Source organism: Mya arenaria, chromosome 6 (genome assembly GCF_026914265.1).
Source record: "Mya arenaria isolate MELC-2E11 chromosome 6, ASM2691426v1".
Classification (NCBI taxonomy): Eukaryota; Metazoa; Mollusca; class Bivalvia; order Myida; family Myidae; genus Mya; species Mya arenaria.
Window position 1 is genome coordinate 75,384,511 of NC_069127.1, and position 16,688 is coordinate 75,401,198.

A 16,688-nucleotide genomic window follows, 5' to 3' on the forward strand; every position below is an offset into this window, starting at 1 on the left:
TGTATTTTGTTATGTTTTCATGTCATATGATAGCTAGATGGCATTCCTTTATTATACCCCCACGAACAAAGTTTGAAGTAGGGTATTTTGGAGTCACCAAATGGTTTGTTAAGCGGTCTGTCGCAAAATGTTTGTGGACCAAGGAACTTCTGATATACATGATCACGATGAAGTGTACACATGTCTTAACACATTTTGTCAGTTGCAGCTAATTTGTTCCAGGAGTTTTGGCCCTTCAATGGAATTTTCGCTACAAAAGCTTTGTTGGTGGTTGTGGAGCAACAAACTAAAATTTATGATGGATTGGTCTGCAAATTGGAACACGTAATCAGCATGAAGAGGACTAAATTTTAAATTTAAAGTAATACAGGTTTTGGTGAAATACTTCCACACTTGAGGTGTTTTTGTATAATTTTTCCGCATTGCCCTTGTCGCAAACTGTAATCCTTTCCTTTGATATACATGTATATCATCTGAGTTTTTTGTTTGTTTTTTGTTTTGTTTTTTTAATATATGCCTGAAGTAACATCCTGTTTCAATGTGGCAGTCATCACTTATGTGATAGCTCTAGATAATCTTGACACTGCAGGGTTCTATAAAAATGCCCCTTGCAAAGAATGAACAAGTTATGTATCTTTTTTTGGTTCAACCCATATTCATTATTTTTCCCCATTCTAGTAGCACTACCAGTGCTTTGATTGAAGGCTGCATTTTGACACTTGCAATTGTAGGTGACGGATCCTTGGTCTAGTGGTATTGATCCCCCTCCTAACCACTAAAAATACTATCGGATGTTAAAACGAGTCCCATGTGGCAGAGCTGTATACACTGGCTCACATTAAAGCTGCACTCTCACAGTTTTACCATTTTGACAACTTCTTTATTTTTTGTCTAGGAACGAGCCAATTTATGCGAAAATTTATGTAAACCAGTCATATAAGACTGCTGACAAAACACTAGATTGCAGATTTTTATATTTAAATTCAAAAATTGATGTTTTATGCATTTTTCTTAAATCGTTAGTAAAGGTTTTAGCCATAAAACATTAATTTTGGAACGGAAATATAAAAATTAAAAAATCTGTGAGTCTTTTATCACTGGTTTGCAGATATTTATGCAAAAATTTGCTCATTCCAAGACAAAAATTAAAAAAAGTTGTAAAAAAGGTAAATCTGTGAGAGTGCAGCTTTAAAGAACCAGAGAAGCTTAATCAGAGTTATATTTTGTCTATGCACCTTTCCCCACAACTCAGCAGGACTGATATTTTTGCCTGAGCTGATGCCATAGAATCCAGGATAGGCCAGTACATGGCCTCAAAAAATAAATGTACATCCCCCTTATACATGTGTTCTGTTGATTTGCAATGTTAACAGAAATAAATATTTGTTTTTTTTTAATTTATTGACCAATGAAAATCGTAAGACAGCAATGAAGGACAAGGACGAAAAAAGATAGCCATGTAATACAAGGATGACGCGGGCTAGCGATGAAGGACAAGGACAAAAAGGGAAAGCGATGTAGGACAAGGACGACGCTGGCTAGCGATGAAGGACAAGGATGACGCGGGCTAGCCATGTAATACAAGGATGACGCGGGCTAGCAATGAAGGACAAGGACAAAAAGGGAAAGCGATGTAGGACAAGGACGACGCGGGCTAGCGATGAAGGACAAGGATGATGCGGGCTAGCGATGTAGGACAAGGATGACGCGGGCTAGCGATGAAGGACAAGGACAAAAAGGGAAAGCGATGTAGGACAAGGACGACGTGGACTAGCGATGAAGGACAAGGATGACGCGGGATAACGATGTAGGACAAGGACGACTTGGGATAGCGATGAAGGACAAGGACGACGCGGGATAGAGATGTAGGACAAGGACGATGCGGGATAGCGATGAAGGACAAGGATGACGCGGGGTGGCGATGTAGGACAAGGACAACGTGGACTAGCGATGAAGGAAAAGGACGACATGGACTAGCGATGAAAGACAAGGACAAAAAGGGAAAGCGATGTAGGATAAGCGATGTAGGACAAGGACGACATGGACTAGCGATGAAAGACAAGGACAAAAAGGGAAAGTGATGTAGGACAAGGACGACGCGGGCTAGCGATTATGGACAAGGACAAAAAGGGAAAGCGATGTAGGACAAGGACGATGCGGGCTAGCGATGAAGGACAAGGACGACGCGGGATGGCAATGTAGGACAAGGACGACGTGGACTAGCTATGAAGGACAAGGATGACATGGACTAGTGATGTAGGACAAGGACGAGATGGACTAGCGATGAAAGACAAGGACAAAAAGGGAAAGCGATGTAGGACAAGGACGACGCAGGCTAGCGATGAAGGACAAGGATGACGCGGGGTGGCGATGTAGGACAAGGATGACGTGGGGTGGCGATGTAGGACAAGGACGACGTGGACTAGCGATGTAGGACAAGGACGACATGGACTAGCGATGTTGGACAAGGATGACGCAGGCTAGCGATGAAAGACAAGGATGACGCGGGGTGGCGATGTAGGACAAGGACGACGCAGGGTGGCGATGTAGGACAAGGATGACGCGGGCTAGCGATGTAGGACAAGGACGACATGGACTAGCGATGTAGGACAAGGACGACGCGGGCTAGCGATGAAGGACATGGATGACGCGGGCTAGCGATGAAGGACAAGGACGACGCGGGGTGGCGATGTAGGACAAGGACGACGTGGACTAGCGATGTAGGACAAGGACGACATGGACTAGCGATGTAGGACAAGGACGATGCCGGCTAGCGATGAAAGACAAGGACGATGCGGGCTAGCGATGTAGGACAAGGATGACGCGGGGTGGCGATGTAGGACAAGGACGACGTGGACTAGCGATGAAGGACAAGGACGACATGGACTAGCGATGTAGGACAAGGATGACGCGGGCTAGCGATGAAAGACAAGGACAAAAAGGGAAAGCGATGTAGGGCAAGGACGACGCGGGCTAGCGATGAAGGACAAGGATGACGCGGGGTGGCGATGTAGGACAAGGACGACATGGACTAGCGATGAAGGACAAGGACAAAAAGGGAAAGCGATGTAGGACAAGGTCGACGCAGGCTAGTGATGAAGGACAAGGATGACGCAGGGTGGCGATGTAGGACAAGGACGACATGGACTAGCGATGAAGGACAAGGACAAAAAGGGAAAGCGATGTAGGACAAGGACGACGCGGGCTAGCAATGAAGGACAAGGATGATGCGGGCTAGCGATGTAGGACACCTACAAAAAGGGAAAGCGATGTAGGAAAAGGACGACTTGGGCTAGCGATGAAAGACAATGATTAAAAGGGATAGCAATGTAATACAAGTACGACCTAGGCTAGTGGTGAAGGACAAGGACAAAAAGGGATGGCGATGTAGACCAAGGACGACTTGGGCTAGGAGGGCAAGGATGAAAAGGGATAACGATGTAGGATAAGGTCGTAGGACAAGGTTGACGCGGGTAACCGATGTAGGACAAGGACGAAAAGGGATAAGACAAGGACGACACGTGATAGCAATGAAGGCCAAGGATCACATGGGAGGGAGCAGGACTTTTCAACCCCAAGACAGTTCAACCCCTTCTAAAAAGAAGACTTCAACCCCTGTTTTAAAGACTGTTCAACCCACACAGGATAGCCATGTAGGAGGACGACGACGCGGGATAGCGATGTTGGACAAGGACGGCGCGGGGTAGCGATGTAGGACAAGGACGACGCGGGATAGCAATGTAGGGCAAGGACGACGCGGGATAGCAATGTAGGACAAGGAGGACGCTGGGTAGCGATGAAGGACAAGGACGAAGCGGGATAGCAATGTAGGACATGGACGATTCGGGGTAGTGATGTAGGACAAGGAGGACGCTGGGTAGCGATGAAGGACAAGGACGACGCGGGAAAGCGATGAAGGACAAGGACAACGCGAGCTGGTGATGTAGGACAAGGACGATTCGGAGTAGCAATGTAGGACAAGGACGACGCGGGGAAGCTATGAAGGACAAGGACGACGCGGGGTAGAGATGTAGGACAAGGACGACATGTGTTAGCGATGGAGGACAAGGTCGACGTGTGACAGAGATGAAGGACAAGGACGACGCGGGGTAGCGATTAAGGACAAGGACGACGCGGGGTAGTGATGAAGGACAAAGACAACGCGGGAAAGCGATGTAGTGCAAGGACGACGCGGTATAGCAATGTAGGACAAGGACGATTCGGGGTAGCGATGTAGGACAAGAAGGACGCTGGGTAGCGATGTAGGACAAGGACGACGCGGGATAGCGATGTAGGACAAGGACGACGCGGGGTAGCGATGTAGGACAAGGACGACGCGGGATAGCGATGTAGAACAAGGACGACGCGGGGTAGCGATGTAGGACAAGGACGACACGGGATAGCAATGAAGGACAAGGACGACGCAGGAAAGCGATGTAGGACAAGGACGACTCTGGGTAGCGATGTAGTACAAGGACGACGCGGGATAGCGATGTAGGACAAGGACGACGAATGATAGCGGTGTAGGACAAGGACGACGCGGCATAGCGATGAAGAACAAAGACGAAGCGGGATAGCGATGAAGGACAAGGACGACGCGGGATAGCGATGTAGGACAAGGACGATGCGGGATAGCGATGAAGGACAAGGACGACGCGGGATAGCGATGTAGGACAAGGACGACTCGGGATAGCGATGAAGGACAAGGACGACGCGGGATAGCGATGAAGGACAAGGACGACACGGGATAGCAATGTAGGACAAGGGCGAGCGGGATAGCGATGTAGGACAAGGACGAACCGGGAAAGCGATGTAGGACAATGACGACGTTGGATAGCGGTGTAGGACAAGGACGACGCGGCATAACGATGAAGGACAAGGACGAAGCGGGATAGCGATGAAGGACAAGGATGACGCGGGATAACGATGTAGGACAAGGACGACGCGGGATAGCGATGAAGGACGACGCGGGATAGCGATGTAGGACAAGGACGATGCGGGATAGCGATGTAGGACAAGGACGGAGCGGGACAAGTTCAGCCATCATTAATTTTAATGTCTGCCATGTTACTTTTGGACCCAATGAAATCGTATGGGTTTTTTTCGAGGGGAAATGCATTCCATTTAAAAATATATGTGCAAGGGTACTTTTTTAAATTGTAAGACCATTTAATGGATATCATTTATGCAATCCGTAAATAAAACCCAAATCAGGGTTTTGTCTGCTCGTTTTGAATGGCCAATATTCACTCGAAATACTTTTTTGTATATTCACCTTGCATTTGTAACGTTACCTTTCGACCAATTGTGATAATATATAATACGGAATGTGTATGTGTCTTCATTTATTTAATCAATTACTTAATCAATTCATTTTTTACATGAAACCAACTATCAGTTTGTCGTTTTGGTACAATTTCTTAAATTCTTAATCGTAGCGATGTTCGTTACTTTAGGACGATTAGTCACTTTATTCAGCTTTGAAGTTTTGAGTTAACAAAAGTCTATGCCTGTCCTTTTAGGACCTGATTGATCTGAATCAATTGAGAAATTATCTAGATTGTTATTAATGATATGATTTTATTCTGTCGATTTTGCACCGGGAGGGCAAGGTTTAGTGGGGGAATTGGAGAAAAACCGGCCGAACTTTAAAGCTGATTTAACACATCATCTTCATGGTGAAACTTAAAGCCTAATTTCAGAGGAGCTATATATGTCTATTATCTTGTTTCGAATGTCATTGAATTGCGTATAAGTTATTTTTTATTGTAATATTAGTAAACGTGTAATTAAATATTATTCAAGTGCATACCAACATTACTCAGTCCGGTTAAGTACATCTTCGACTGATTACCTACAATACGCAGTCCGGTTTAAGTACATCTTCGAGATATCGCATATATGAGCTTCACATGCATATATAATCTCTAAACGTTTAAAACCCAAGAACATATTTCTATCTTAAACTTCTTCTTTTACCTGTGGCTGTTATCGATGCAGGGCCACGTTTGTGACATTGTCGCACCGTTAATACTTATAGTATATTAATTTAGCATATCCTTTGCTTGCCTTGTTCTAAACCTTATTTTATAAAGTGCAAGTGTATTTTCATTTTTACATTTCCGTTAGAGATATTTTCCTGTAACTGCAAGCACCGGTTGATGACAACGATATTATTACGAATTCGACATTAAATTACACCGCATCAAGCATCGGGGCAACACGAACCTTCTCGATCAATTTTACACTTAACGTGAAAATACTTCAGTAAATTAAGATGGTAAGTTTACGATTTTGTTAAATTCGACAACTTTTATCTGTTTCAAATTAAAACTAGTGTAAACATTAGTTCAGTCTTCATGGTATTGACAATATTTTTGGAACATGTGACTTCGGCCATCCGACATGTTTTGACTCGGTTATTTCGGATATGTCCGAAATTCTATATCTGCTTTTAAACCTTAACATTTATGTGTTTATGGTGAATTTTGGATGAGACGTGATGCTAATATTCAAAAGAATGTTGTCAGTATCATCCCTTGTACTTTGTAAGTGATTGCAATTTATGATGGACTTGAAACAGTTACCATCATGAACTCTTACTAACACAAATCTCCCCAGATTTGGAGAGGTTGAACTGTTATATCGTAGTCATTTGATGCTCAGTAAGAACAACAATGGTGTAGAATCAAAGAGAGTTATATTTTTAGTAAATGTTTTATAACTGTTCATGTTTTATATCCTGTCAAACAATAGTATCCATTTGTTTAGTTACTGTTTTACACATTATTTATTGTAGTTGTGCAACATGGTTCAACTTTTTACTTGTTCTTCTTCCTGTTGGAAAATAGCTCAAATACTAAATAACTAAAATAGATAAATTATAGTTTATACTTCTGGCTTCAATTTCTAGAAACTTCTTAAGTACCTTATAACAGGATTAAGCTAAGCTCACTATTTTTGTTTTGCAATAATTTGTGTAATACTTATTTCTTAACCCTTTAGCACATAGACAAGTGGCCAGATTACACCTCCCAGTCAATAGCCATCTTACTGATAAGCAGTCCTTATCTGCATAGGTACTTTTCTGGATATTTGAAAATGAGAAAATGAATACAGCAGTGTGACCTTAAAATCAATGTTACTCCAAATAATTGTGTCCAAATCTTTTTTATGTGAATTCATTTTTTATAGATAATTAAATTATCTAATAAATGGTGTCAATGATGAAATATTAAATTATTTTATTTCAGCTGTGAATGTATTTTCAAGATGGATTTGTAACATTTCTTTGAAATGTCATAATTGCATTAAATCAAAGGGTAATAAAATGCTGGGATCGATCTAATTTTTATTACCCCTATCATAAAAAAGACCCATCTGGATTAAAAAGCCGACAATTTATGTTCTTGTGTATTAATACACAGAAATATGTCAGGAATATCCGGTGTCATCCAGCTGAGAGATCCAGTCCAAGGTGTCTGTTTAACTTTATTACCCCCTCATAAAATTGTTTACAAAAAAAGAAAGCCGATAAATGATTTTCCGGTATGAATAAAAAGATCTAGATCAAACAAAACGCTTGCACATGACCTATTTTACAGCCAAAACTATGATGGACATTATATAAGCTTCACAGAAAATTTACCCATCATTTTCTCATTTACTAATTGTTTCTTTTGTTTGTAAACAAAATATTACCTTTAAGTAAATATAATCTCAATTGATTTTAATGGTAAACTGAACTGACGTAATATATTTAATGATTTACGCATCAATGAATTTGGGGGAAATTCCATACAGTACTTAGCTCGTGGTCTTATTACGTCACAATGGGATATCACACCTGCGATTGGGAGTATAAACACCTTCTCAATTTAGCAGACGATATTTTCAAGGGAAAATCAATACACAAAAGGTTAAACTTTAATTTTATAAACATCCGGGATATTGTTTACAAAAAGAAAGATGCAAAATTGAAATATTGAAATGACCCTATTGAAATATGCGGGCCATGCGTTTACATCCAGTAATGGATACGGTCGGCCAAATGCGTATACATCTGGTAATGAGCTATGTCGGCCTATCTCGTATACATGCGCTAAAGGGTTAAAGAGTTTTTATACTTAAGATAGGAATTATCTTTATGATAAACACAATAAACCACTTTTCAATTATTAAAATTCAATTTAAATATGTATTTTGGCTAATTGAAATAAGCTACTTAAGTCTGTTTAGCTTAAGAAGTTTCGAGAAGTTGGGGCCTGGTGATTTGCCATATACACACATGTTTAGACTTTGTCCTTTCCCGATTGCTTTCTAAGTCATCTTGTTAATGTATGACCCCATTTTTGTATCTGATATTACAGCTGAGCCCTTTTTATGGCAAATTTATGGCCGATATTCGCCACGTTTTGTCAATAATTCCCCCATCGTTTAGATTTATTAAACCACTTATATCTCTGTATAAATAACATTTTTGATGTTCGATGTCATATTTGAAAACCAGGTAAAAACCTGGTCAATGCCTAATTATAAACCACCGTTTTAACTCTATAATCTAGGTCAAAAGGCGCTTATTAATAAATTAACTGAAAGCCTCTAGCGACCAGTCTGTATTGATCAGCTTCTTTTATATTGATTTCTGTATATGAAACGAGCATTCAGCAGATACTGCCAATGTTATGTCAAAAAGCTAAATAAAGAGACCGCAAGAAGGGTACTAAATGTTTTTTATTAAATTTTGATGTTTACATATGTAGTGCAAAAAAAAGAAAACTTTCAGAAAGAGACATCAATGCAGTTATAGATCGTTTCAGAATGAAAAGAGACAATAACCTGTATAATGTGAAAATAAACACAGCATTTTGTCTAGTTCTACTTAAATTATTTTGCATCTAACAACCAATTTAGTAACATGGTGTCCTGTTATTTTACCCAATTCAAAAGGCCCCGCAATGTTTCCCAAAACTCTGAATAGAGGGCTGTATTAGGCCTAAAAAAAAAAATTGTTTGGTTAGGGTTACATCCTTAAAAAAAATAGGTAGGGTAGGTAGGCTTTTTATTTTTTTTTATTTTTTTTTTTATTAGGTTTTATATAAGAAAACAATTTTCATCATTGGAGAATGGTGTTAAAGCTATCTTCTGTATAAGCATTTAAGGTTTAAACTTAATATTAAAAAGCAATTTAAAAAATAAACGAGATTTTTTTTTTTTTTTTTTTAATTTTTCATTTTTTTTTTTCAAATTGACTATAAAAACGGTAGGGTCGGCGCCTATTCCGTAGGTAGGGTCGGGTAACCCGAACCAAATGTATTTTTTTTTAGGCCTTACCACAATGTTTTTCATGTTCTTCAGGTGTCTTTAAACCCAGTACAGATATTCAGTCGTGGAGCAGAGGAAGAAAAGGCTGAGACAGCAAGATTGGTGAGTTTCTGTGTAAATTAAAATCATCAAAGCAATGTTAGAACATTTACTGGGTAAACATTATTATTTTTTATTATTTAGTTACATTACAATAAGAACAATTTACATTTATAAAGTCAAAATGATCAAGCTGTTACGTACGGTTCATATCATTGCAAGCATTTATGTTGAGGCTGTTCCACTCCCACACTGTCTTTTGGCAGAAGGAGTTGGCACACAAAATGTCATGGATTTCCTTCTTTGAATAATGATTTTATCGATCTCATTGCTATGTCTACTAACATATTACTTTCAGTCTTCCTTCGTTGGTGCCATTGCCATTGGGGATTTGGTGAAGAGTACATTAGGACCAAAGGGAATGGTAAATAGCTGTTATATTTAAATATCCTCAAATATTAGTGTTGTATATGTTACTGTAGTACTACCAATTTTTGTTCTGTATGAGGGAGTCTTGTGAAATTGGTCTATGATTTTCAAATGGCCCTGTATAACAGGTAAGATTGTATTATTGATTATTAAGGTAGGCCGTATTGCACAATTTCCTTACGCTGACAGCATGACGTGCACATTGATTAAGTTATTCTCTAATTAAAAAAACCCTGCAATATATGGATACTGTAGTGTACGCTCAAATATTGATATAGTTTATTTTGGACCCCTGGGTGTTAATTGTGGTTCCCTATTTTCCAGGACAAAATTCTTCAGAGCATGGGTCGTAGTGATAAGATTGAGGTGACAAATGACGGAGCCACAATCCTGCGCTCCATAGGTGTCGACAACCCTGCAGCTAAAGTACTTGTGGGTAAGAAGAAAGATGAACACATGAAATGTGTAAAGATAGCAAGAATAGGATGTGCTTATCAAGTGAAAAACCAATTTGTACTATGCGTTTTGGGACAATATCTTTTTTAATATTTTTGAATATGCTATTTTTTTTGGCTTTGTTTGAGAAAACTCCCATTCCAAACTCCCTTTAAAAAAACCCCTTAACTTTGTAAATCAAATAAAACTAAAAGTTTCCATTAATATATCACATGTCAAGGGGCCCCTGAAACAGTGTTGATATGTCTTAATTGAATTCATGCAATTAGTCCAATAAGTCTACAATGCAATTATCATAGTAGTTAATCGATATAACAATATGATATATGTCATTTTCCAGACATATCGAAGACTCAGGATGATGAGGTCGGTGATGGTACCACCTCTGTTGTTGTTCTCGCCTGTGAACTGCTCAGAGTAAGTCAGGAAGACACATTCCATTTTCTTTGGCAATTTATTTTTAGCTCTGGTGTGTTTAAAAAAAGTGGGTAGATCCTGATTTAGTTATAGTTGGATCGTGAAGAAAAATTTAATCTGATATGAACCATTCTTGAGTCTATATCCAGAAGAAACCAGTTCTGTGTCCTTCTTGAGAGGCAAAGAGAATGTACCTCCTGTGGGGTATCGGACCAGCAACCTCTCAAGAGTAGCATGGACAGCACAAGTCTGCTCTGGTACAATCATTCAAATGGCATTATTACATTGTCATGTTGCAAGTTCCATCACTATGCCTCAAATGTTTGACTAGCTATGTCCTTAGATGAGCAGAGAAAGATGGACAGTTGCTGAAATCTGCTTGAAGCGCTCTTGTTCTGAAGAATGTGGGCAGCATACATGTATATAATCCATGTGTAATGTTTCCTGTTTTCAGGAGGCCGAGGGCCTGGTGGCAAAGCGTATCCACCCACAGACAATCATAGCTGGCTGGCGTCTCGCTACAGATGAGGCTCGCAAGGCACTCGTCAACTTTGCTAGGGACCATGGGTAATTCTCACATTCAATCTAATTTCGATATAGTGGGCTGTTCATTTGATGTGCATTTGTTTTGACATACAAGAATTTTGCAAAATAAGATATCTCTTTAAAACCTGCTTAAGGTTTCTGCAGTTGATTTAATAACAGTGCTGTTTCTTGATTTGAAGTTAACTATTTTACAGAATAAAACAGTTGTTTGATTTCATAAAGTTTGCAACTCAAAATCTTAGTTTTGTTCAAGTTTGTTGATAGTCACTTCAAAATGAGATCGCTGACTTCGCTCTTTCAAGTTTTGTGTCACTCATCAGAACATTAATTTTTGGATATCAAGAGATTTTATTTTTCATATTTGAACTGAATGATATCATAAACCACAGATTTTGTAAATGATTGTATGCTTAACATTGATTTTCAGGAGTGATCCTACCAAATTTCGTCAAGATCTGATCAATATCGCCAGGACAACAATTAGCTCTAAAATCCTCACACAGCACAAGGAAATGTTCGCTGAGCTTGCTGTCAAGGCTGTTCTCAGACTCAAGGTATGTTCTCAGACTTAAGGTATGTTCTCAGACTTAAGGTATGTCCTCAGACTCGAGGTATGTCCTCAGTTGAGTGGTTCTGATTGTAAGTACCTTTGTATTTTGAATGTTGCATACATTCTTCCTGGGATCATCAGTTATAGTGTTTATTTCGCACAGAACTTTGTTAGAGATTATTTGACTTATATAATTTATATATGAAATAGTGGGAAAGTGAAACTAAGTGCTTTGTGTTGTTACAGGGCAGTGGCAATCTGGATGCCATACAGATAATTAAGAAGCTGGGAGGCGGTTTACGGGATTCCTACCTTGATGAAGGTGAGCATGTTCAGCACAAGGTTTCATAGAAAATACTGTAGTTGAACATTTAAGATAGAAAACAATTTTGAACAATGCTACTACTACTACGAAGTCTTTTAGTTCGGGATGGAATGACTCCTAAATGGAAGAAATTATTTCACAAACTGTATACGTGCAATGCCCATTGGCTCTTTTTTACATTTTGACATTCTTTCCAGGTTTTCTTTTGGACAAAAAGATGGCTCTTTTTTACATTTTGACATTCTTTACAGGTTTTCTTTTGGACAAAAAGATCGGTGTCAATCAACCAAAGAGAATAGAGAAGGCAAAAATCCTCATTGCAAATACTCCAATGGACACAGACAAAATAAAGGTACTGATAGTTTGATGTAAAGATGGAGTTTATTGGCAGAGATTTAATTAAACACATGTATATAATAATCAGTGTTCAACACGAAGGGGTCCCGTGATCCGCAAGACTCAATTTTTTAGAACAGACAGTCAGGTGTTCTGTAGAGACACTAAAATTTCAAGGCAATAACAATCAAAAGATGGATAAATAGTTTTCGTTAATTTTCAGAGTAATAAACATGCCGATCAATGTCCCAGTCTGAAAGTTCAGACCATAAAAAAATAATGCTAAAAGTGAAGGTCACGTAAAAAAGGAAGAGAAACAAAAGGTCTTTGACCTTGACCTTAAATCTACAATTGTTACTACGTTTAAAAAAGCAACTAAAAATGATAAATGCTGCTACACACTCTGCGAACATTATTTAGTCATTAGCTCATTATATTGCAAGTTGGTCAGACCATATTTAGACTATGCACAATTGTGCATGTTTTATTAAGTCAAAAAGAAGCTTAACATAGGGAATACCTAAATGAAGTTAACGGCCTTTGATCATTGTGCCATAGACCAATTCCAATTTTTTGCATAATCAACAGTAAAAATTATATGTAAAATTGGAAATGTCTTCTTTTGGGGAATTGTATTGTAAAAAGATCTGAGTTTGTTTATATTTAATGTTGAAATGGGCATTACAATGAAATGTCAGTGAAAATTGGAATGTACTCTTGATTTCAGGAAGGGACAATTGATTTGAAATGTAGATGTACTCTCTTTAAAAGAGGTAGTGTCGACCCCTGATAATACATGTACTGCACTCGGAATTTGCATTAAAAAATGAGTCGCTGAATTGTATGATCACTGTATGTTTGCAGGTGTTTGGTTCGAAGGTGAAGGTTGATGCTGTGTCAAAGGTGGCAGAGATTGAGCTAGCAGAGAAAGAGAAGATGAAGGACAAAGTTGCCAAGATACTCAGCCATGGTTGTAACGTCTTCATCAACAGGTACGGGGACAGTATGGGAGTTTTCTTGCTTTATATCACCCTCTATGAAGTGGCAGCATATAGATTAACTCTTGCCCATTCTACATATATATTTCAGTTTATGTGGCGTTGCTTTCATCTGTCCCTCTGTTAAAAAAATGTGGAAATATTATTCAGCAAATATTATTCAGCATATTACCTTGAATAGATATTGAAAAACAGAAATGTCAAATGAATGTTTTTTCAAAGACTATCAAATGGTCAACTATCTTACTGGATATTGTTTTTGGCTAATTTTATATCCAATATCTGGTTATGTTTCCAAGAGTAAGTTCTCAAATGATGGAACAGAAATTCTAAATATGAATAAAAATGTTTGCGAACATTAGATTATTGTTGTTGAAGGTAAAAAAGGGTGAAAAAGAAGTATTTTTTCTTTATTCTGACACCAACAGACAGTTGATCTACAACTACCCAGAGCAACTGTTCGCTGACTCTGGAGTGATGGCGATAGAGCATGCTGACTTCGAGGGTGTTGAGCGTTTGGCATTGGTAACCGGTGGTGAGATCTACTCCACCTTTGACAGTCCCCAGACAGCCAAGCTCGGAGAGTGTGATCTGATTGAGGAAGTCATGATTGGGGAGGACAGGCTTCTCAAGTTCTCTGGTAGGTTACTAAGAAGGTTATATTGCTCATCTTCAAATTTACATTTGTTTGCTTATAGCAATATTCACTATGTCTATCTTGTCAAATTTGATGGAATTCTGACATGAATCACATGACGAATGATAATAGTTGACTTTTGTGAAAAAACAAACAAAACTCTTCCATAGTTAGATATAAAAAGGGAAACTGACAATGTTTTCATAATCTTATAACCTTTATTGCACAAGAGAGCAAATTAATGAATAATTATCAAATTGCTCCCAGTGGTGTAATATAATAACTGCTTGTACTTGGTATTAAATTGATTCCAACCACCTAATCTTATCGAGTTATTCTTCCCCCTAGGTGTGAAGATGGGTGAGGCTTGTACAGTGGTATTGCGTGGAGCGACCCAGCAGATTCTGGACGAGGCAGAGAGGTCACTGCATGACGCCCTCTGTGTTCTTACACAGACTGTCAAGGAAACAAAGACCGTCTATGGTGGAGGTACAGAAAAAAATCAAGATTTGCTTGAGATTGTTCGAAATTTTATTTTGACGTTTTGAGCTTAGCATTCTTGTTTTTTGCTTGTACTTTTGAAATGATATTAAGAAAAACGTTTGAGATGGTGAAACTGGCATTCTATGATATTTTTGTGATCATTGCATTAGCCATTTTAATAAACGATGTGATTGTATTTGTTATTTGGGAAAGATAAGCAGAAAACTTCAGATTTCACACACCTTATAGTGATTGACACGCTGATATTAATAGTTGTTACTGTTAAACTGAGATATCGACAAGCCACATAATAACCATGGACAAACAAATGCATGTCGAGTGAACTTGATACAGTCTGTTGTTCATGTTGGTAGTTATCGAGGGCTGTAGTTTTTGGATTTAAGCCTCATCATGTCAATTGTATGACTATTTCATGTTGTTTCTGTGTATCTACAGGCAGTGCCGAGATGTTAATGGCAGAGGCTGTAAATCGTCTTGCAGCCAAGACCCCAGGCAAGGAGGCTGTTGCCATGGAGTCCTTTGCCAAGGCACTCAGAATGGTGGGTAATGATGTACATTATATCTTGAATTTCACCACCACAAACCAACCTACCTGTAGATTACAGATGAATTGCTATGTGGGTTAGGATGTTTACTGCTTGGTTGGTCAAACTAAATTGTATCAGGGTTTTCATTCAGTCCACTCCCAACTGTTTTGGAGAGTCGTTTTTTTATTGAGGGATAGCTCAAGATCTTAAAGATGTAGTTAAAATATCAAGACATGTACGTGTTTAACTTTTGTTGACTCCAAAGCATTTTAAAAATCAAAATTAAAGATTGGCTAAAGACTTTCCTTGGTGATTGAAGCTGGTTAGCTCTTAGTGAAGAATAATCGATTTGATTGATTTGAGTTCATGTTGTTGATTGACCTTTTTGACTCATGTGAACAATGCATATGCTAGTATATAGACAAGGTAGCAAGCCTTGTCAAAGCGAAAGAGTGAGAGCATTCATTTTTGGCAAATATTTTATGTTCTACAATGTTAATGATTGTTTTCAGATTCCTGCCATCATCTCGGACAATGGTGGTTATGACAGTGCCCAGCTGGTATCAGAGCTCCGGGCCATCCACACAGAGGGGAAACAGACATATGGCATTGGTAAGTATGGCATATGGGATTTTAAATGCATATCATTATGTCTTGAACTAAAACAGTCATTAAAAGTTAAATCATCAGAAATGACATGTTATACTTTTTGAATTTTATCAGCAATGAGGATATTTACCCGAAGGTACTTGGAAGTGAGGATTAATATAAAGATTTATCAAAACATTGATACATTTTCAGGATTTGAGAGGTACACATGTTACTAGTATATTAATAAACATGTGTAAATTACTCACGTAAATCCCTTGTCATCCAAATCTAATCAAACAAGCTTGCTATTTCTTGTCAGTTAAAAGGCTGTTATAAACGTGTGGGGCATTAAAAAAAGTTTTAACTTTAACTTTCCCCCTTCTGTATGAAAACCATTCTAAAATAACTTTCTCCATTACAGACATGGAACGTGGGGAGACCGGGGACATGGAGAAGCTTGGCATCACAGAGTCGTTCCAGGTGAAACGACAAGTGCTTCTGTCCGCCTCCGAGGCCGCAGAGATGATCCTCCGCGTTGACAACATTGTCAGAGCCGCCCCTCGCCAGCGACAACCTGATATGAGAGACCACTGATAGACTGTTACATATTTTCTAGGATAAAACATAGGATATTATTTTTTAAATATTCTGTTTTGCTGCATTGCGGCACATTTCTTGGATGATAAGGACAGTATTTGTGGAGAAGTCTGTATTGCTGCTTGTAGATATGTGTTTATGTGATGTGCTAATAAACCTTTCGTGAACAAATCCAAATAATACGATACATGATACACCCTATTGCTACATTAAGTTTTCATATCATGTATAGCAAGAACGATAATGTGTTCAGGTTTTGTTAGAATCATTGAGTTCTTGTAACGCCATTTAAGTCTCATAAGTTCCTATTTATATTCTTTATTGCTTGTTTTGCATACAATTTTACATGTCATGATGTGCTCATTTCTAATAAAATTTCAGTAAGAATACTGGTACTGTTCAATCGTTATTC

At 38.7% G+C, this 16,688-nt stretch overlaps 1 protein-coding gene across 1 annotated transcript; it reads left to right on the plus strand.

Moving 5' to 3' along the window:
• The first annotated feature begins 6,172 nt into the window (after positions 1-6,172).
• Positions 6,173-16,665, plus strand: LOC128239317 (T-complex protein 1 subunit beta-like). The gene is made up of 15 exons (XM_052955915.1): positions 6,173-6,280; positions 9,358-9,426; positions 9,722-9,787; positions 10,117-10,228; positions 10,589-10,665; positions 11,120-11,232; positions 11,639-11,765; positions 12,008-12,083; positions 12,338-12,438; positions 13,287-13,414; positions 13,849-14,060; positions 14,406-14,546; positions 14,997-15,100; positions 15,601-15,700; positions 16,101-16,665. The coding sequence occupies exons 1-15, from the start codon at positions 6,278-6,280 to the stop codon at positions 16,271-16,273; spliced, it is 1,602 nt and encodes a 533-aa protein (XP_052811875.1). The 5' UTR covers positions 6,173-6,277; the 3' UTR covers positions 16,274-16,665.
• The last annotated feature ends 23 nt before the right edge of the window (positions 16,666-16,688 follow it).